Below are 22149 nucleotides of genomic sequence, written 5' to 3'. Positions count from 1 at the left end.
TGTATAAGAAGTCCACAGCATAACTTTAACAGTAAAGGAAGACCATTTGTTAGGATGCGCCAATCTAAACAAATTGATAGCCCATATTTTAGGAAGAATTCGTAAGTCACAGAGTTAGGTCATCGAAAAATCTTTGAGTCATATTCCAACACATAACTTGGTATCAAAGTGGGAAGTTTTGACACAAAAAGGAAGTGGCCTGCCAATATATCATCTCAACAGGAGGCGCTTGGGGATAATGCAATGGTACCACAGAAGTTTCCAGCAAATTTGCCTCCGCAATCATAACATAAAAAACGACACCCGGGTGTATCTTTAGGGCTTAAAGTGATGAATATATACAAATGAACATAATCTACAAACTTCTATTGCACTACATACAGTTGGGGGTAGAAAAAAAAGATAAGTGGTGCATGTGAGTTGTGATGCACTGTGACTACACAGGCGGGCATAAAGTACACCCATGAAGTGAGTCCTAAAGTTATCATAGTTGAAATAGGATAATCATCATGAATAGATCAGTACGAGATGGGTAGACATACTGGACTGTGGGGTGAAGTATCAGAGTGGAGAGCAGTAAAGGAGAGGGGCACTGTCTGGTTACAGAAAGCTTAGCTGCTTCCCTCTAGACACCAACACAATGTAACAGAAAACGCCCCTGGCTGACCCCATTAGCAGCACACCCAAGTGTGGTTTGCTAACATGCACAACGTTATCCCCCCACTCACTGGTACTTAATGGACCCAATTACAACGTGAGTACTTGACTTGTCTATGCAGTAGCACGTGCGCCCTATGCAGGCCAAGAAATTGCAGCCCTAAAAGTTATAGCGCAGAACAATGTCAGGGGAGAGAGCGCACAGCACCATGAGGGATCTCATGAAAGTGGCCAGAAGAACAACTGCTCTCCAGCAAAAACACTCATTTGACACGAGCAGTGGGTCCAGAGCATAAAGCTCAATGCAGCATCTCGCAACATTCAGGAGACCATGCAGAGCGCAATACCATTATTAACGCAAACATTGATTAGCGCGCACCTTTTAAAAAGGTTTACGTAGATAGGGACATAGCCAAAGCTAATAATAAGAACGCACGTCCATTTGCGTTATTTATTTATAGAGGAACTGAGGTAATTGAAGAGGAGACTCTTGTAGAAGTTAGAAAACATAACAATTCCAAAGAAATGAAGTGATGTCATCTAAAAGGGATACTACAGGAACCACAAAGGTTTTAAAAGTTTCTTAAATGAAAGAAATATATAGTAATCCAAGTTAATGATTAAGAAATTAGGTCGCAATTCAAAAACCATCGATCCGAAGATGTGCGCTGCATCCCATCTTCCGTATTGGGGAACAAAGGAACGATCCGAGCAAGCTCTCTGCCGGGTCATTCTTAAACGCCCCTTTGAAAGCACGTCAGCGGCAGTGTTGAGCGCCAGAAGGATTCGCTTCAGGGAAGAAGAGCTGACCGCTTTGTTTCGGCGACTGCAATCCAGGAATGTGAAGTCAGGCGAACTTGAAAAATAAAAGTCTGGAAAAATGAAATATCTCTGCCCTAATATCCCCCAAAATAGCCTCCATTCGCCTTGGTCAGGTTTTACGTTGCACATCTGATAGAAATGCTGGATCGCCGTTTACAGGGGCACGTCCTGCCTCTCCGCAGAAAGTACGTTTCTATTTCCAGGAAATAAGTGAGCGGCGCCAGACAGTGATGTCATCCAAGAAGTGCAACAGAGAAGCCACCACCACTGGATGCAGGAGGCGTGCCTCATTAAAGAAGCCACCTAACCCATACTGAGAGATCTAATACCGCATTAAAAAAACAATGGCAAGTAAAAAAAAAAAAGTCATGGGGGATGTGCGTTAATAGTCCAAAGCAATTGTATATTTGAACTGGGCAGTCAAGCTCAGTACTTTCTTACTTTGTTCTAAAGTGTTCTGAAAATGTTTGCGAGTTCCTTGCCAAATAAAAGAAAGAACCCGGGGGCTTTACTGATTTAATAAGATACGACTCAGAACAAAACCAACAGGTACACAATGCAAAGGATGAGAAAAAAAATCGCGACGACAAGTCAGCAAGAACCATGTGAATAGGACTAGAAAAAAAATGATAAAGCAAAAGGAAGCACCCAAAGTAGTTGGAAAGGGCATTCCCCACAATCAGCTTAACCACCCGACCTTAAGCACTGTCCTTTCATTATATCTGAACGATAAGAACAGTCTGACCCATTAAAGGAGTTAATGGGTCATCGAAGCAGGTTACGAATGGCAGCCACTCTTCGTGAGACGTCAACTTAACTTTCTTTCAACTTTCAGCAAGTTAGGGAAGACAAGTGCCAAATAATCTTAACAGGTACCCTGCTTTGTTCATAAAAAAAACGTATAACATGACTATCAAAATGAACTTTGACCCTGCTTGTCTAATACCTTTTCAACAAGCATAAAATTACCCTGAAACAAACAACAAATCACCGATGGTCTGACTGTTAACAACAAAATGTGATTAATTCCAGCTTTCTCCAGCAGTAAGCATAGTCCACTTAATATTCGATACACAAAGCAAAGGGATGCATGGATCTGTACTGTGTACAATAAACAATATTGTTTATGATACCATGGACCCCTGCATCCCAATAGTAATCACTATTACATCACAATCAATGCACAAGAAGAGTGTGTGGGTGTGCAAACTCTCAGATCAAGTTGGCAAAACCACGTGACCTTCTCTAAATCCATTCAAGGGGCTTTATCAATTGTCCAGTGCACACTCAGTACAAAGGCAGGTGAAGGGGACACTATTCCCTACTCCAATAGGTTTTCCATTTACCCCTTTCCAGTCTTCCGTGGACAAGGTAAGTCTCCCTATAAGAAAGAAAGATATGCTGTGGCACTTTAAACTGTATTTTCGTGGCAACGCCAGACAGACAGCTACCAAAAGCGTTCACATCCAATAAGCCGCTTAGTGCAACTGCATTACATCCCAATTAACACTCGCTGTGGCGGGCATCCCCGGTTTCCCAGTACTCTCTACCTGGGTCACTCGCAGCCAAGGCTGCTCATATTATGTCCACTCGTCATCCTGCAGAGACTGTATAGTACGTATGCCCCCCACCCCTCAGCTCTGAAGAAGATTCCGACACCCACCACTCACAGGTTCCCTCACAAACAGCACAATGTGTTATGCTGACTCCCAGAGTCCTACTTTGCTTGCCAACAGCCCGCACCCTGATACAATGCCCGCTACTAGCGCCCGAGGTTCTGCGCCTCTTTCTTGCAGTAATACAAAGAGGCTAGCGCCCTCCCTCGCCATGTTCCGCACCTGTGTTCCCCCCCGAGCTGCGCGCGCGTCTCTGGGCCCGGCTTGGACACAGGTAGCACAACCAGAAGCAATCCTTGACCCCCCGGTTCTGTGAGGGCTGTTCAGAGAAGGCTCTAAAGCGAGCCTAAGAGGCACAGATTTGGGGCACAGTTAAATGCTGCACCGCAGAGTTAACACGCTACTTTGTATTCTCTCTAGGTCAGCGCTTTAAATGGAAAAAAATAAGTGCAGGTACTCATTAAAATGAACTTGGTGTGGCAAGTGGGCGGGGCTACAGTGAGATATAATAATACATAACTTCTGTACCAGTTGCAGCACATATCAAAACATGAGAAATGCATTTATGTCAACAAAACAGATTAACTCAGACAAAATGAAAGCCAAACAGGATGATATCTTAACAATTCCTTGTTTTGTAATATTTGCTGCTTCTTAATGCCATCCTGTCATTTGTTGTTGTTTGGCACAATACTATACATTTTCAAGCGTGCACATACACACAGAAAGAAACAAGCACACATGTAAACAAAAGCGTTCTACACAGTCCCCTTAAAATATCTCCTGAGTGTTCTGATTCTCTACCCCTTTCTCTCAAAGACGAACAGGCACACACAAGCAGGCAAGCACACTGCCATATGCAAACACTCACACAAAGTCTCGGGTGAGATTAAAGCCATTTTAAACTCCTTACCTCCCATGGCTTTTTTAATAGTCGATGTCAGCCTGCTGCCTCCTTCCTGTGTTTGCACAAATCCATACAATAGTGTGAATATGATTAACAGCACAGGGCCTAAATGGGGCCTCCACTGTCAAACACAGTGTGATGGTGAACACAGGGACATCATGCAAAAAAGCCCACGCTGAATAGTTCAGCCTCAGCTCAGGAATACAGTGGGCCTTGGCTGTCAGATAGGTTCTAACGCGGACAGCCTAGTGCTCACCAGCACTTGCAGCCAATCCACCTACCTTTCATGGGTACTGGTACTCTCCTCACAGTAGAGAAGTGCAGTACTTACAGTGACTGACTTCTTTACATTCCTTCCTCCCCCTTCCTTCTATGTTCACCTTGTCTTTCCCACAACCAAATACATCACAAGTTGCATGGGAGCTCATTCCTGGAGCGCTGCAGGTTCCCTGCTATTCAGTGCCTTAAGGGCAGGGCTACCTTCACACTGAACCCATTACCCAGGTCAGTAGCTGTTATCTTGTAAAGGGAAGCAGCTCCTGTTCTGAAAAAAAACATGAAAAGAAAACTGACCGAGGTGGAGACTGTCTAGTGCTGCCTCTCGCGTTACTGACCCTAAATGGGACAGGATAAGTGACTGGAGGCCCCAACTAATTTCACGCACCTGAGGGAGAGGTGAGGGTAGATGGCTAAAGCACTTTCATCCGAATGGTCGCTGCACACCTGATTAACAGAGCAGGGTCTCTAGACAGCCCCTGCACTGTCATTCACAGTGTGACAAGTGCCCACTCAAACCCCTGCGGTTTGGGAACAATGAAATGGGCGCTGCTGGAATCTTCAGCAGCAACTCTGCAAAGTGGCGGCTACTTCACGGCTCATTAACTTATAAGCTGCACAGAAGCCCTGCCCTGCGCTGGAGGAGATGCCTAACCTGAGCTTGCCGTCGATCAGGGTACCGGTACTCTCCCAGTCTACAGAGAAGTGCTGGTACTGACGGCCCAAAAATTTGGAAGAGCCGGTACTCAGTACCTGTGAGAACCGGCCCATTTAAAAGCACTGCTCTAGGTCAGCCCATTTCAAAACACACACCGCACTATCAAAGTAATGCCGTGTATTTGAAGAGGCTGGTCTGTTGGCCACACTGAAGGCTACAAAGTCTGCTGAAAAATGTGCCAGTCTGTGAAGCCGAGGGAAGGGGTGTTCAGAGTGGCACACAAGAAGGCTTATCGCAATAATACAATCTGCTTGTAACTAGTGTGTCTGAGAGAAGTAGGATTGTGGGAAGAGGGGTGGGGGGTGGGGGGGCAGGACACATCTTTCCGATACTGAGAAGATGGAACCTAGTTAGTTTGCTGTCAAAGATATGAAAAATCATAAACTCAACCTAGAATCAAATAATGTATTTAATAAAGTTTAATATATCGCGAACTTGACCCAAGAGGGTATCAGAGCGCTTTACATTTAGGATTGTTGCGTTAAAAGTTACATCAGTTACAAGAGCATAGTAAGATCCAGTACATATCAACAAAGTTGCAAGAATTAGTAGGAGGGAGTGGAGGATGGAGTAATAGCAGGGAGACTAGGAGGAACTGCGTCCAAGGTCCGGCTGGGTAGGTGACGGTCAAGGGGGAAACCCAGGCCAATCTCCTCTTTACCTGTCTAGCAGGTCCGCCGGGCGTCAGCCATGTTGCTCAAGTCTCAACGTTCAGGAAAACCAGTTTTGAGGTTATTTGATTTGAGGAGTTTATATAGCGCTGGCTAGACCCGGAGGTATCAGAGCGCTTCACCAGAGGATTGTTGCATTACAAGACTAGAAATGGGGCAATGTCTGCTTTGGAAACGTTAAGCATGAGCAGCGCAGAACCACATAGTGCTGGTTGGTGGTTCCGACATTGCAGTTCTGCCTGGGCAGCGAGTTCCAGAGATTAAATGTGTGTCTGTCTGCACAGAAGTGGTGTTGAGAAACCAAAGGAGGAGGAACAACTGACATGAGGGACATAAAGAATGGACAAAGCATGAGGCCCAAAAGAGAACCTTGGCAACGCCCCCAAGAGAGGGGTAAACGAGGCCCAACTAGACCAAGCTCTAGGACATAGAGGGCTCCAGGTGTACATGGAAAGTACAGCCCCAGAAATACGAGCGATGAGAGTGAACTCGGCAGGGCATGAGTGTGACACATCCACAGGTCCATGAAAGACTGATGCACGTGAAGTCGGCAAGGTCTGAGGGTGACCCACAGGCTCACAATGATACATGAAAGACAGATGCGAGTGAACTCAGCAGGGTCTGAACGTGGCCCACCCACAGGTACACGAAAGACGGACACGAGTGAACTCAGCAGGGTCTGAGCGTGGCCCACCCATAGGTCCATGAGGATGCACGAATTCCGCAGGGCTGAGCATGGCCCACAGGCCCACGAGGATACACGAAAGACGGATGCGAGTGAACTCGGCAGGGTCTGAGCGTGGCCCTCCCATAGGTCCACGAAAGACCGATGCGAGTGAACTTGGCGGGGTCTGAGCGCGGCCCACCCACAGGTCTGAGGGTGACCCACAGGCCTACGAGGATACATGAAAGACGGCTGCGAGTGAACTCGGCAGGGTCTGAACGTAGCCCACCCACAGGTCCACGAGGATACACGAGACGGATGTGAGTGAACTCGGCGGGGTCTGAGCGTGGCCCTCCCACAGGTCCACGAGAACACACGAAAGACAGGTGCGAGCGAACTCGGCGGGGCTGAGCGTGACTCACAGGTACATGAGGATACACGAAAGACTGTTGCGAGTGAAATTGTGGGGTCTGAGCGTGACCCACAAGTCCACAAGGATATACAAAAGACGGATGCAAGTGAACTCAGCGGGGCAGCGCATAACCCACAGGTCCAAGAAAGATGGATGCGAGAACTCTGAGAGGCTGAGCGTGAGCCACAAAAGATGGATGAGAGTCAACTCGGCGGAGCAGAGCGTGAGCCACAGGTCCACTAAAGATGGATGCGAGTGAACTCTGCGAGGCTGAGCGTGACCCACAGGTCCACAAAAGATGGATGCGAGTCAACTCAGCTGAGCGTGAGCCACAGGTCCACTAAAGATGGATGCGAGAACTCTGCGGGACTGAGCGTGACCCACAGGTCCACGAGGTTACACGAAAGACGGATGCAAATGAACTCAGCGGGGTCTGAGAGTGGCCCACCCACAGGTCCATAAGGATACACAAAAGAGACTACTGGCAAGCGGTGGTGACGAAGGGAGTCAAGAAGTTATGGAAAGGAAGGCAGAAACTGTAGATGACCTGGAGTTTTTTTTTTTATAGAATAAAAGCAGCAAGGTGCAGGACTAATCTCACAGAGAAACTTTTGTTTTTAAAACGGCTACGAAGACACCAGTGGACACTTACTGAGACGGGACGCTGGAGGACAGAGACAAGGCTTTCACAATATACAAAGGCTTAGAAATGTGCACAGGAGGTAGGTAAGAGTATGCTTGTTCCAAGAATGGAGCATGGAATGACACTTTTAGAATGACAGCTGTTTGCGTAAGTATAATGAGCAGCTGACCAGCAGTGGCAGAGGAGTTGCAGAGGCCCACAGCTGACTAGGGCTCCCACCACAATAAACCAGCTATTCTCATTCAGAGCAGGTGATCACAGACTGCATATAATCATTTTGTCTTAACCTTTCCAACGTAAGCCAAGTCCAGGGCTAACTAAATGAGCTATGCTGGGATATGAAGGTAACAAGAAACAGAACTGTGATACTATTAAGAGATAAATAATTATTAATACATGATTATGGTCAATAGATGAACGGAAGGATTCCTACCCACGGACCCTGTAGAACGTTATATCACCCCCTGTTTGTAACGTGTAAAATCTCCAGACTGAACCCAATATTTATCAATACTGTCCAGACTTGGCTAGGACTTATTTATAATCAACACCAAGGGCGGTGCAGTGCCCCTCCACACAGTTTACCATCTCCCCCTCCGGCACTTTATGCCCAGTGTGTTATATTGCCTGGAAATAATCTACAAGCCAACCATGTAGTATTTATGCCCTCTTACCAAAGTCTATATAGAGGTATATGCCTCACCCTGAAAATGTATGAGACTAAGCTATCCGTTATTATCCCATTACAAGCCCTTTTAGCTGTGTATGGCAGAGTATCGTCTCAGCAGGCTCTCTGCTCGGTCTATAATGTTACACTACCCTCACATTCTACACCTGATCATTACTGTGTTACAGTTCAATTTCCACTAGGTCTCTACCTCAACGTTCCTCCCCATACTATGAGCCTAACCTCTAGTGACATATCCTCTTAGAAAACGCATATGGTCTACACAGTGGTTTTTAAGCTATGGCCTAGGATCCCCCAGGAGTTCTACGACTGCTTGGAAAATTAAATATTAGCACATTAATAGTGTATTTAAAAAAAAATAAGCAAAATTGAAAATTATTAGCACATTCTTTAAGCGAGAAGGGATTTGAAATTGGAGACTAAAAATTAAGTTAGTATCCTCAGATTGATAAATGGGAACAGTGCTAGTGCAATGGACAATGAGTGTTTTCAATTGAATTTAGATAAACAAACCTCCCACTAAAAATTATGTATTTTTATATTTGTGAATTAAAAAAAACATGTAATCATTTGTTTGATGACCGCTTGTTTAATTTTTTGAGTAATGTTTTGCAGGTCAAATCCTCGAAGGAAAAAACAAAGGCTGGAGTACCTGACTTCCAGTAATGATTCAGTAGAGTTACTCAGGTTCCATAATGATTAAGTAGGGTTCGACGTAAGTTAAAAGGTTACGAATCATTGGTCTAAAGCAGGGGTCTCCAACCTTTTCCCTAGTGAGAGCTACTTCTGATCAGTGAAAATCATTGTGAGCTACCAAAGGCAGAGCAACTCGCGAATTGTTCCCAAAGTTCCCCCAGGCCCAGCTTAATTGACTAAAGGGCCTCTACAGAGAAAGAGATACCCATTTAGTGTATGCAATGCACAACATGAAACCAGAAAACCTAGCAATTATCCAGGCTTTCCTCTTTAACAAACTGTGTGATCCTGGCCTCTGCAGTCACCAGCTAAGTAGACTACAATTATAAGAAAGTATAGGACCCTGCGGAGCAGTGTAAGCTACCAGAATACTGAAAACAATAAATTGCACGTCTGTCTCTCATGCCTTGTTATCCAACAGACGGTTCCATCCCATAACACTGTAAATGCACATTGGAGGTTATCACCCATGACACGAAACACTTCCCACAAAAGAATGACAACCCATTCCAGCCACACACCCTACATGACGTAGCTTTCTGACCATGTAGGTAAGTACTTCAGAGCCCCACAATTATTACGTCATGTCTTCTTTTATTTGATTATTTTACATGACGGCACCTTGAAATGCTTGAGTTCAGGGAGTGCACTGCACAAAAATCTCCCCAGACAGACTATAAAGGTGCTCCATGCAGTAATAACCTATGCCACATGTATGGTACACATCACTTCCCTCTTAGTTCACTAAATGCAGTTCAATGCAGTGATATGATTTGATGGTCTGATGTAATGTTTCTCCTGGTTGGAGAAATACAGGTAGGTAATTTTTAAAAGATACCATTTATTTATGACTTTTGTGTAATTATTTACAAAAAATTTCAAATCTGTGTAAGGAAGGGGTCATACTCCTAAGCTTGGCTCGTGTTTCAACTTTCCCTGGTCACTGGCTTCAGAAAATATAGGGTAGGCACTACAGTGGGTAGATACTTTTTGCAAATGAGATTAATTTAAAGTCATGTGTTAAGACGTAAGAGCTTTATGTTCATTATGCCATCAAATTAACACTTCATGTGAAATGTCTCCCATTATTTCATTAAATTAAAGCAGCGTTTTACAGGGATTTTTTTGTTTAATAAGGTACGACTTGCATGTTGTCCCTGGACACAAAATGAAGCCAGGAAGTTCTTTTGCATTTCTCTCATCATTTCACTAAAATGTCATGAAAAGAAATGTAACCATAGCTGCCAAATTTCAGGTTGCTTACGTGTGAGATTTCTATGTTTTTAGTATGTGTATGTGTGACATTTCATTTCCAATGAGTGACTCTGCGAATTACACTATTATGGTTAAAACTAAGCAGTAATATCCATCCATGCAAACAAATATTGATCACAAATTACCCACTTCTGAGACATGAAACGTTCAGGCAAACCCCTTATACTGATGTACAACCCCTGAAATAGAAGGTCCCGAACCAGTCTCTGACCTTAGAACGGAGCAGGCCTCGAAAAATCGTACAAACATGACCTAACCTGCATGTCAAATAACTTCCATTATATGCTCCCCTTTAAAGAGGAAAGTATATTTGTATTTAGTGTCACAGTAAAGTAGTTTGGTCATAGCCACACATAAACTGACCTCTCAAAATGCATTGTCCTGTAAACATTAGTAGAAAAAATATAGGATAAATAAAGGTGGAGAAACGTTCTTTAATCCTGTTATGAAACAAAATTATTTTGCCCAAGACGTTTCAATTGAAGGCTCAAATTGGACAAATATTCTCATTGCCACATTTGACAGATGATTTATTTTATCTGTGTGCAAGCTGTTCCTAAATATTCAATGCTTTATAGATAAATATTCCTCTCTGTGCAACAGTAGGCAATTCTATATTGCCCGCAGGCCAACCGTAAATCAGAAAGGGTTACCCAAGTAAGCTGCACTTCAGGTCTAGGTATTTCAAACTATCTATCCTAGGACTTATTACCGGAACTAAATATCTCACATCCCTATTTGGTTCCCCACAAAGTGCACCCAGATGATTGTAGGCTTACCGTAACTTTGTGTTACTCCCGGTGCTTGATGTGCTGCTCTGCAGGCTCAGGCGTACGGCAGGGGCAGAGGCTCTCACTCAGAAGGGGGCATATGCAAGTCGAGTGAAAAAATTCAAGGACACTGCTAACAGCAGGCATCAGTCATTACTCTGTGGCAGTAGTCCATGCTGGTACTCTGCCGATGGCTTCACGCGAGGCAGAAGCTGCAGAAACTTTTCTCTGGACTGGGCCTGGGGCTCGGGAGAGTGCGCAGATTGCATGCTGCCTGCAGTGCTGTTTTACGGTGGCTGCAGGGGAGTCTTTTAATGAGGGCTAAGGTCAGTGCTCCCCCCTATTTTTACCAGGCTGCAATCATAGTTTGCCAGGGTGGCCTCTGGAGGACTAAATCACCCGGCAGGGCCCACATCCACATGTGATTTAGAGTGGCGGTACCTTTCCTCTTATTTCTGGCAACGCGTGCCTGCCTATTAGGACCAAAAAAGGGTACGCAGACCCTGGGGGCAGCAGCAAAAAGTTGTTATTCCGCATGCCAGTAGCTGCTAGGGTTAAGTTTCACCTTTTAGCCACGTGGGCCCGAGCAAGACGTGCTCTTTCGTGCTGCAGACCAGGCGTCAGAAGATGATTGTCTATTTTAGTTATCGCCGTGATGCACGCTGTCAGGCTGAGGCGGAAGCAGGGCAGAGAGTCTCATCTTGATTGAATCACGCACTGCTTACGCCGGGCTGACGTCACGCACTGTGCTAGAATGAATAGAAGGCCAAAAAAAGGCCTACAAATAAACAAAATGACAATGATAGATTACATAAGCGGGCATCGGGATGCGAGCTACTGGTAGGGTGTTGACGAGCTACCTGTAGCTCGCGATCGACCGGTTGGAGACACCGGGTCTAAAGACTTAATATCACCCTGCACCCACATGCTCCAAGACTGTCAGACTACGTAGCTCATCGCCCCAGAGTTTCTTAATTTGCATATTGGAATTGCCATTTCCTATCAGGACTAGTTAAGGCCGGTACAAGCAACCCGTCATAGCTTAATATCTTCTGGGATCTATACCCGGAACATTAACTATTTTGCCCTGTCCCCGTGCCTATACTTGGTATATACAGTGTTGTCCCTCCTCAATCTGTACTATTACACAAGTTCTCTCTTGAACACGCAACGGTAGGTAGGACTTCTTACGAAAGACTGTTTATTCCGGTTGTATTGTACTTGCTGTTTCTCCAGACACTGTCTGGTGTCGTAGGCGGAACTGCCATCTCCCTTCCCAGCCCCTCCCCTTATGTTGGATTGCTCAGTTTACCCTGTACAGTTCTTGTTCTCGCTCTTCCAAGGCTCGTCCAGCAGCACAGTTTATCGCTCCCAGGGGCTAGCCTGGACAGGGGTGCTTTCCTCCCACAGGCCCCCCCCTGGACGTTATTTAAAAGCATGAGCTAGTACAAAAACTATGAAAATCTCCTACAGTCGGTATTTTCCCACTGTCAGTATATACTTAAAACAGTAATTGTAAGGAAAAAAGCACCTTAAAATGTTCTAGAGCAGCCTTAATGACACCGGACTGTTAATGGAAGTAAACAATAACCCGTGTTAAATGCAAAAATAAACGTTTTTGTTTAAAATTATATTTAAGTGAATTAAGCAGGCCTTTGCAAAAGCTTAAAACGTTAACAAATGGCCGGTGTTTTTCTCTGGGAAATGTGGCATCCCTACGACCCTGTGCTCCCCAAGCTCTACGCCTAGTCTTTGCATTCACCGTCCCGTGCCTGGTCCCATAAGCTATGTACCTGGTACGGCGGCGGCGGCTCCTGGTCCAGGTCATTCCCCTCCCCGTAGCTCGCCCGGTCGGACTGAGATTCGTGCAGAAGGGAGATGTCATCGGAGGTGGGGGATTTCAGACAATTGCCCATACTGAGCCCGGGACGCCTGGTCACTGCTGCTTACTGGCACTGCGGAGGAGTGCGAGCAAGCCTCCGTACTGCTGCCCCATGTTGAACAGGAGGCCCGGATGCCCAACACATCACTACTTTCCGCTCCGCAGCGATCTTCACGCACTGTCCTCTTGCGAGGGTGACTGCAGAGGACGCGGCCAAACCACTGAGTGCGGCATCCAGGCGACTCCCTCCCAGCCGCCGCCGGGGTCGGACCAGACTGCACACAGGCGGGGTACCAGCCGCACGATGATGTGGTACAAAAGTGGCGCAGTCCTTCTTCTGTGTTTACAATTCGGATGCATTCACTCGGAGACAAAACATTTGTGTCTGCGCGTCGCTTCTCCTTGGAGGCGAACGAGGCGGCCATGTTTAAAATGAGCCTCCTCTCACTCTAGGAAGATCAAAATATAACAGCGGAATAACTTTGAAATCAATTCTATTTCAGGACAGGAGGCTCCGATTATGCTATTCTCATTTCTTTAATAGAAATGCCCAGCAGCCATAAAAACAAGTAAAAAACCACAATACCTATAAACACTTGGGTAACAACCCTAGAGTCTGCCATATATAAGGCCATGTAGACAATACCACTTCCTCTTTCTTTGCTGCTCCGCAGCCAAAGTGCCTTTTCTCTTACCTTATGACTTTTTGCTAGGTATTTGATAATATTTGATGTGCGCTGTGCTCGCGCTTTGTGCCGCGTTACTGTTTGTGTATGCCGCTTTCTTCACCCGTTCTTTCGGTTTCGGCGAAGCGCGGCTGGGAGCGTGTGCCACCTCCCTTGGTGTCCGGGCGCTTGTGTGCCTGTGTCCCTCATTTGTGGAGTGGGAGTCTGGGGTGCTGGTGTCCTCGTGCTTGCAGCACGAGCTCTCCTCATTGTTTCTAGGCAGCCGGTTTCCGCCCATGCGCGGTAGCTATTTCCGGCGCTCCGAGTTCTTCTGACTGAACCGGAGCTTGAGAGAAAGACGTCCTTTGAGATTGTTGCCGCCCACAGCCTAGAATTAACCCCTGTTGACGCCGAATGCCAGGAAAGGCTGCCGGCTGTATAATTTTGCATAGGCTTTGCCTAGAGTGCCTTTTTCTGTACGGCAAGCCCGCCCTCCACTCTCTAATTGACTTTGTGACAGTTTTCTGCTTTTTTCCTTGGCTTGCTGTGGGGTTTGGTCACTCCCCTGAATTTGCCTTTGGCAAGTGGACTTTTCTCATCTTCTGGGCGTTGAATTGCACTGTCAGTGTACCATGAGTGATTATTACTACGAAGATGATGATGATTATGATGAGGAGGCCCCTGAGTCTCTTGAACAGGACTTGGTAGAAGCCCTTAATAGGGGTGTACAGCACTCTATGAATAAAGCGATTGTTCGAGCTATTACTCCTCTGAGAGGCATTTGGCACAGTATGCTCAACAGCAGGGTTGGGTTCCTGCTTCAAAAAAATCCATGTCTTCCCCGGGTAATCCTCATGCCTCGGATTTTCAGAGGTTGGCTAAGTCCCTTTCTGCTGCCAAATCCAAGCCTGCAGCAGCTAACGCCGACGATGATGATCAACTTTCTTCGTCGTCTTCTGAACATATGTCACCTCCTCCGAAGAAGAAGAAATGCAAGGAGCATTTCGTGGATGCCCCCACCCATCCGCCCCTTCTCACCTTTGAGCCTTCTGACATTCTCCACCCCAATTCAACCGCTTGGCTCCCCTCACCAGCGGTGGCTGCGTATGTACAAGAGCACATCCGCCAACCCTTTGAGAAGGAGGTCCATGCTCGCCTCCGTTCTGAGTGCCCTAGACCTGATCTGGCGGACAGCCTGGCTGACACACCAGAGGTGGACCCCACCATGGTGACCTATCTCCGTAAATTTGCTAAGGATCTGAAAAAAGGTCTTGACCGTTCATGGCGTTCTTGCCAGGATAAGGTTCTGGATCTGCTGGGCCCACTCACCAACATTTTGGATCTTGGCTTCATGGCCAAACAATCTTCTGCAATGGTAGACCCTGATGAGCTTATCGAATGGGCTCAGAGGGCGATTTGCCAACTTGGCAACGCCAATTGTGCCCTTTCCAGTGAGAGGCGTCGATCAATCCTTCTCAAGCTCGATCCCAAACTGGCAGAGCTTTCCACTTCTGAATCTGGCCCTGCGGCTCAGGGCCTACTTTTTGGCCAACCATTTTTAAAAGAGCTGACTCAGTTTGTCACTACCTTCAGTGGCCTGAACAAGGCTCAGGCTTCGCTTCACCGGTCTTTCCGACCGGTTTTCAACAGGGCAGGATGAAGTAGGGGACGTTCGTCCGGCCGAGGCTCCCAACAACCCAATCAAAGGGAGTATCAGTCCCATAGAGGAGGGAATCAAGTTTCAAACTATTCCCAAAAGTCCAATTTCTATCCCTCCAAAAAAGGTCGAGGACAGTACCAGAAAGGACGTTCAGGTGGATACTCCGGCAGATATCAGGATTCCGCAACTTCAGGTGAGCATAATTCCTGCTCGCAGTGTGGTTTTGGGGGGCAGGATACGTTTTTTCCTGAACAATTGGCAATTGATTTCCAACGATGCTTGGGGTCTGGAAACGGTCCAAGGGTACAAAATAGAGTTTTACCAACCTCAAAGTCAGTCTCGCCCTCCCTCTCCTCTTTGTTTCTCCCAAAGAGATCAAGAGTTCATTTCCGAGGAGCTAAAGTCACCTCTCTTGAAAGGGGGCGATTGTTCCGACCGTGCGTCATCTGCAGGGGTTCGTCAGCACGGTTTTCCTGGTGGAGAAAAAGAGAGGGGGCTCCAGGTTAGTTCTCAACCTCAAGGAGTTCAACGGGGGAGTGGTCTACCGCCACTTCAAGATGGAGGGGATCCATCTGTTACGGGATCTTTTGCGCAAGAGGGATTGGATGGTCTGTCTGGATCTCAAGGATGCTTACTTGTCCATTCCAATCTATCGTCCACATCGCCGATTCCTCCAGTTCCACTGGCAAGGGACTTGGTACGAGTATCAGGTTCTCCCGTTCGGCCTTTCGTCGGCACCTTGGTGCTTCACGAAGCTGTTGAGGCCGGTAGTGGAATCTCTTCGCAGTCGGGGTATTCGTCTGATTATTTACTTGGACGACATCCTCCTTCTGGCGGACTGTCCGCTCCGCCTGATGTCTCATCTGGAATGGTCCATAGACCTCTTGCAATCCCTGGGCATTCTGGTAAACGTTCAGAAGTCTATGTTGAGCCCGACTCAGGTGATCGATTTTCTGGGTTTCCGTGTCAACTCTCTTATGTGTCAACTTCTTTTGCCCAATCAGAAGATTCAGTATATAAAGAGAGAATTGACTTCAGTTATTGCGAGACCGACTGTGTCGTTGAGGTCGTTAGCATGAGTTGTCAGTCTGTTGGCTTCTTCCCTTCAGGCGATCTTCCCGGCCCCTTTGTATTACAGGGCCTTACAGCACCTAAAAATTCGCCATCTCCAAAACGGCCTCCGTTATTTGGATCAAATTCCTCTTTCGGAGGAGGCGAGGTCGGAGATGCGTTGGTGGCTGGATCATATGGAAGCCTGGAACGGTCGAGCCCTTTTCGGGTCCTCGCCGGAGGTTGTGATCGAATCGGATGCCAGCCAGTGTGGCTGGGGGGCCCGGTGCGGTCCGGTCTCGACGGGGGGTCGGTGGTCTCCCCAGGAACTTTCCCTCCACATCAACTGCCTGGAGCTTCTAGCTGGCTCCTTTGCGATTCGTTGCCTCTCTCCCCTTCAATCCAACTGCTGTATCCTTCTCCGCATGGACAACGTTTCAGCAGTCCGTTATATCAACAAACTGGGGGGCACTCGGTCGAGGTTACTTGCGGAGATTGCCAAGGAGTTTTGGCACTATTGTCTGCAACAAAAGATCACTGTTATTGCAGAATATCTCCCCGGCCGACACAATCTTGTTGCGGATTGGCACTCAAGACACCTACGAGACTTCAGCGACTGGAGGCTACATCCCCGGGTGTTCTGTCGTCTTCTCTTGACTTGGGGTCAATGTCATCTGGACCTCTTTGCTTCCCGTCTCAACACCCAGCTCCCACTGTTCTTCAGTTGGAGGCCAGATCCACAGGCCCTAGCCACGGATGCCTTTCTCCAGCCGTGGCCCACGACTCTGTGTTATGCCTTTCCCCCGTTCATGATGATTCCCAGGGTTCTGGCTTACACGAAACGCTACAAAGCGGAGCTGATCTTGATTGCTCCTCTGTGGAGAGCCCAAGCGTGGTTCCCGGTTCTCCCGGAGATGGCTTGTGCGGTGCCGATCCTTCTTCCCGAGAAGTGGAATCGCCTGCTGGATCCTCTTCTGAATCCGCATTCCCTGATTCTGTCCGGCTCTCTCCTTCTCCTAGCGTGGCGGATTTCGGGGAACGCTGGTCGGTCCCAGGTCTTTCTGCGGATGCTTCCAGATTCATCAGTGATGCCTGGTCCCCTGGTACCCACAAACGCTACAAGGGCTCTTGGAAGCGTTGCTGTGACTGGTGTGTTCAATGGAAAGTTGATCCAACATCAGCAGATGTTTCTGTGATGTCAATTTTTTGGCCTCGCTTGCTTCTTCTGGTTTGGCATACCGCACGGTGAACAATTTCCGTTCTGCTATCTCTGCGGGCCGCCTCTATGTGGATGGTAAATTGGCGGGCGAACATCCTTTGGTTGCTAAATTGCTCAAGGGTATCCGCCTAGCGAATCCTCCGCGTCCCAAGTATGTTTCTCTCTGGGACGTGTCGGTTGTGTTGCGTTTTCTTGAGGCCTGGCCAGTCAATTCTTTGCTATCCCGTAAACAACTGTCAGCTAAACTCACTATGTTGTTGTGTCTGATTTCCTGCAAACGGGTTTCTGATGTCTGTGCTTTGGATCTGGCCGGGCGCAGTTTTACTCTTGATGGAGTCACGTTTCGCCTCTCTCGGCGTACCAAGACTAATACTATGTCCATTTCTTACCCGTCTTTCCCTGCTCATCCCAACCTTTGTGTGGTTCGCTGTCTCATAGATTACGAAGTAAGTACTTCTCTTCGTTCTGATATGCAAGGTCAGTTGTTGATTGCTTTGCAGAAGCCCTTTCGCCGCGTTACCCCGGCTACTTTGGCTCGGTGGATACGTTGGCTCATGGCGGAAGCTGGCATTGATGTGTCTGTGTTTGGGGCACACTCTGCTAGAGGGGCGATGGCTTCTAAAGCTTTCTCGATGGGTGTCACTTTGTGTGATATTATGAAGGCCGCGGATTGGTCTTCTGATTCTGTTTTTAAAACCTTTTATTTTAAGCCTATTGATCATGTTGCCTCTGTTGTGGTGGATCAGCTTTAAACAAGCATAATCAGAGCCTCCTGTCCTGAAATAGAATTCAAAAATTTCAAACATACGTGACAAGAATTTTCAATTCTATTAAGGACAAGGAGGCGAGGATTATCCCACCCATTATTATGTACATTATGGTTTCTGTATTCATTCAAAAATGCATTGATGCTGTAAGGATGCAATTGCCTTGTTTTTTCTACCCACCCTTCTTCTTTATGATCAGATTTGCACGGAATGAGTATTGCGGCTTTATGTCTCTTTTCAGGTTCTGATCCCAAGTGACGACTCTTTGTTCCGGCCTAGATTTTCCTGCCTACTCCTCTGAGGATTGTGCTTCCTGTCTGCTTCTGTCGTTGATGTTATGGACTTTCCTTGGCCTTCCTGGTTTGGAGATGGTGTTTCCTTAAGTGACTTTCCATGATGTTTCCAGTTTCTTGAACAATATTTTCTCACCAAAGAAAGAGGAAGTGGTATTGTCTACATGGCCTTATATATGGCAGACTCTATGGTTGTTATTCAAGTGTTTATGGGTATTGTGGTTTTTTACTTGTTTTTATGGCTGCTGGGCATTTCTGTTAAAGAAATAAGAATAGCATAATCCTCGCCTCCTTGTCCTTAATAGAATAGAAAATTCTTGTCACGTATGTGTGCAAATTTTGAATTATGCTTGTGCCAAATGTGTTTGCTCTCTCATCTTGTAACTTCACTTTTTACTAAATATGTGCGCCGTTAACTAATTTACAGTCTTGGCTGTAAGTAACACAAAGCACGCGGCAGCTGAGGAATAAACTTGTCTAATGCTGGGCTTATACGTGGCGAAATGGAATTCGCCCCTTTTAAGAAGGAAGGAATGGTAAATAAACTACTATTTATTTATTAATTAATATTTAGTTCATTATTATTTAATTTTGTGTTTACTTTCAGAATGTAAAAATACATATCAACATATAAATTACATAGACTTCAAAACACCTCAAACAGTATAATTCAATCAAAGAAAGAAGCACATAGGTTAGGGAGGACAGATTTGAAAACCAAAAAAGGAAAATTTTTCTAACGTAAAATTCGTACTACAATTTCACATCGCTCAAAGGTTACACAAGGAGTTAAAAAACATTGCTCACCATTACAGACAAGCATTGGCAAAGCCAATAGGTCTCTCCAATGCAACAGCGATTGGCTTTGCCAATATGTTTTTGCCATCTTGTAAACCAGTATGGCTGCTGTTCAAAGGCTTAAAGTTAGTGGTGTGGAGTGTTGTAGATCAGATAGGCGAAGAGCTGAGTAGAATGTTGTAGAGTGAAATGGCATAGAAATGTTGTGTTTTAGATTGAAAAAAAGCCCAGTCTGAAAACTCATCTTTCTAAAGAATTGTACATTTTACCTCAGCTTTTTTTTTTAGATAGGAATGGGTACACATTCTGCTTTCTTGTACCTGCAACTAGAGTTGGGATGCTCCTGGTGGAGCAGCTGTTTGCGCTTATAGATTCCCAGCATTCATTCAATGGAGTGGCATAGGGTGGAGTCGCATAGAGTGGCGTACAGTGGAGTAGAGTTGACTGGTGTATGGTGCTTTGGCGAAGAGTGCTGTAGAGTATAGTGGCGTAGAAGGCAGTGGAATAGAATTCAGTGGCGTACACTGATGTGTCGTAGATTAGCGTGTTGCACTGTAGAGTGCAGGGACGTAGAGTGCAGTGGCGTAGAGTGCAGTGGTGTGGAGTGGTGCCTATAACCAGTAAAGTCAAGACTGGTTTCACTGTACACTCACCACATGTGCACTTCACCATTTATTTGCCTTTACTTTTTTGTATTCCTTTATGGTACGGGTGTGCTGATGATGAGAACTTGAGTTCACTGGTGAGAACCAACCAGTGGACTCCCATGGTGTTACTTCCGTGAGGCATCCCGTACCACTGCACATTATTTTTGTACCTTTGACACCTCTCTGGCACTCACATGTATAACTAGAGCTGTAGTCATCACACTTAACACTGGGTTGCACTGATAGGGAACATTTTTACAAATAGAACAGGGACCTATAGAGGAAGACAGTGTAGGATTCACTGCCCATGCAGCACACAAAGTTGTGGCAGTCATTGATAGATACTAGGTCCACTTGTTTCTGTTCTAGCATTTAGGCCAGTTCATCATTGTGTTTTGCTTCAGTGAGTGGGGAACTGACTTGGAGTATATAATACCCCTCAGGCTCCTTGGTGAATGTAGTGTTGAGAACGGCAGTTTAGCCGTGAGAGCCATATTGTAAATAATTAGACGTTTCCTATTAATCAGACACACACACATTGGCAACATCTCCATTGGCCACACCACCTGACTTGCATAGTATGGACAAGTATTTTTTGGCATTTACTGATGACCTAATTGCCGCAATACTTGCAGGTCCTTTACTACTACCAGATGCTCCTCTAATAGGGGCACAACTGCTAGGGAGGAATGGGAAAAGCTTTCTAATATAAGGAAACACCAAATTAGAATTGCGTTACATGGCGCTCTTATGACCGAATACTTACGAGCAGGGGCAGCACCAGCCAGCCTTCTTGTACGCATGTAACCCAAAACCTTCTTAGAAGACAAAAAGTTCCGGCTAGACTGGAGCTACGTGGCGAATAAGTGTACCAGAGATTGGTTAATACTTATAATAAACACCGCCAAAAGGCTAAGTGAGGAACTCCTCAAAGAAATATTAGAAATTGAGGAAGCAATCCAGGCTGATACCACCATCAGTGACGTTAAAGAACAGTTAGCCAGGATACAAAGTGAACTGCGTAAGTATAAGACATACATGGTCAATCAAAAAATAAAAGGATTGAAACGCAACCTAGATCGATACAGCCACGAGTGGGCCTTTCCATACACTGAAGACAAGTATTATCAATCAGCCCCAGTAGAGACTCAGCAGGCCCAAGGACAACGAGGAGGACGTCGACAAGGTAGAAGGGCCCCCAACAACTGGGCTTTTGAAAATACAAGCAGCGAGGAGGACAAACGTAACAATCAACCTTCCACCTCCAATCAGAACATGGTGAGATTTAACCCGCAAGAAAGAACAAACGAAGATTTGGGAGCCTTGTTCCGTTCTTTTTTAGACCAACGACCAGTCGAACAGAGAGGAGGGGCTCAAGAAGAGGCAGAGGAAGGGGCAGGGGCAGGGCCCACCTCAACCTCAATCCAACATGGCAGGCCTTCTCCCCCAGAATTACACGCAGCCGGGGCAGAACCCCAATATGATGTCCAATAATATAGTGGTCAATTTATCCGACTATCAGTTGACAGCGGAGGAACTTGATGTGCTAAATAAGGGTTTGGGGTTTGTCCCCACGCAAAGACATGACAGCTTTAGATGTAGGAATGAACTGAATAGATTAATGCGTAAGATCAAACTTATAAAGTTTTTTGAAGGGAAAGGTTTAGAACCTCCATCCATTTTCTCCCCCAATCTTCACTGTCCATCCCAGTTCTGCCCCACTAACAATATGGTGGGACCAGAAGTATTAGTATTTGAGCAAAAAGTTCTAGCAGATATTCAGCAATTGGAACAAACACAAACTGTCCAGGCGCATACCAATATGAAAAAAACAGATTGGGAAGCCATAAAGAGTCTACAAGACGATGGGTCAATTACCATCAAACCCGCCGACAAGGGGGGAGCGGTGGTCGTAATGAACACCAGGGGTTATGAGGCAGAAATAACAAAGCTGTTGGGGGTCCGCCAGAACTACCACCCGTTAGCACGTGACCCTACTTCTGAGCTACAAGACCTCATTAGGAAGATGGTGACTGAAGCCAAGGAGAAAAAATGGCTCACAGGCAAAGAAGCAGATTTTCTCATCAACACCAAGCCGCGGGTACCAGCTTTCTATGTGGTGCCAACAATTCATAAGGCACAAAGGCCCCCACCGGGGCGCCCAATAGTTTCGGGTATTCAATCACTCCTTGAGCTGCTGTCCCAATTTTTGGATTTTTTCCTAAGGGAATGTGTTATTTCACAACCCTCATTTGTCAGAGACACCACGGATATTTTGAATATCTTGGACACCATGGATTTTGACCCAAACAAGCAATTCCTGGTCACGATCAACGTCGAATCATTATTCACC

The 22149-nt window shown here is 46.2% G+C and overlaps 1 protein-coding gene across 1 annotated transcript in view; it reads right to left on the bottom strand.

Moving 5' to 3' along the window:
- Positions 1 to 13099, bottom strand: part of RNF11 (ring finger protein 11) — a 123945-nt gene extending 110846 nt beyond the window's left edge. The window contains exon 1 of the mRNA XM_086952417.1: positions 12609 to 13099. Coding sequence (XP_086808543.1) covers positions 12609 to 12731 — 123 coding nt within the window. The 5' untranslated portion in view covers positions 12732 to 13099. The remainder of the gene's footprint in view (positions 1 to 12608) is intronic.
- Positions 13100 to 22149: the final 9050 nt, after the last annotated feature.

Source organism: Lissotriton vulgaris, chromosome 1_1 (assembly GCF_964263255.1).
Source record: "Lissotriton vulgaris chromosome 1_1, aLisVul1.2, whole genome shotgun sequence".
Taxonomy (NCBI): domain Eukaryota; kingdom Metazoa; phylum Chordata; class Amphibia; order Caudata; family Salamandridae; genus Lissotriton; species Lissotriton vulgaris.
This window is presented reverse-complemented; position numbering and strand designations above follow the sequence as displayed.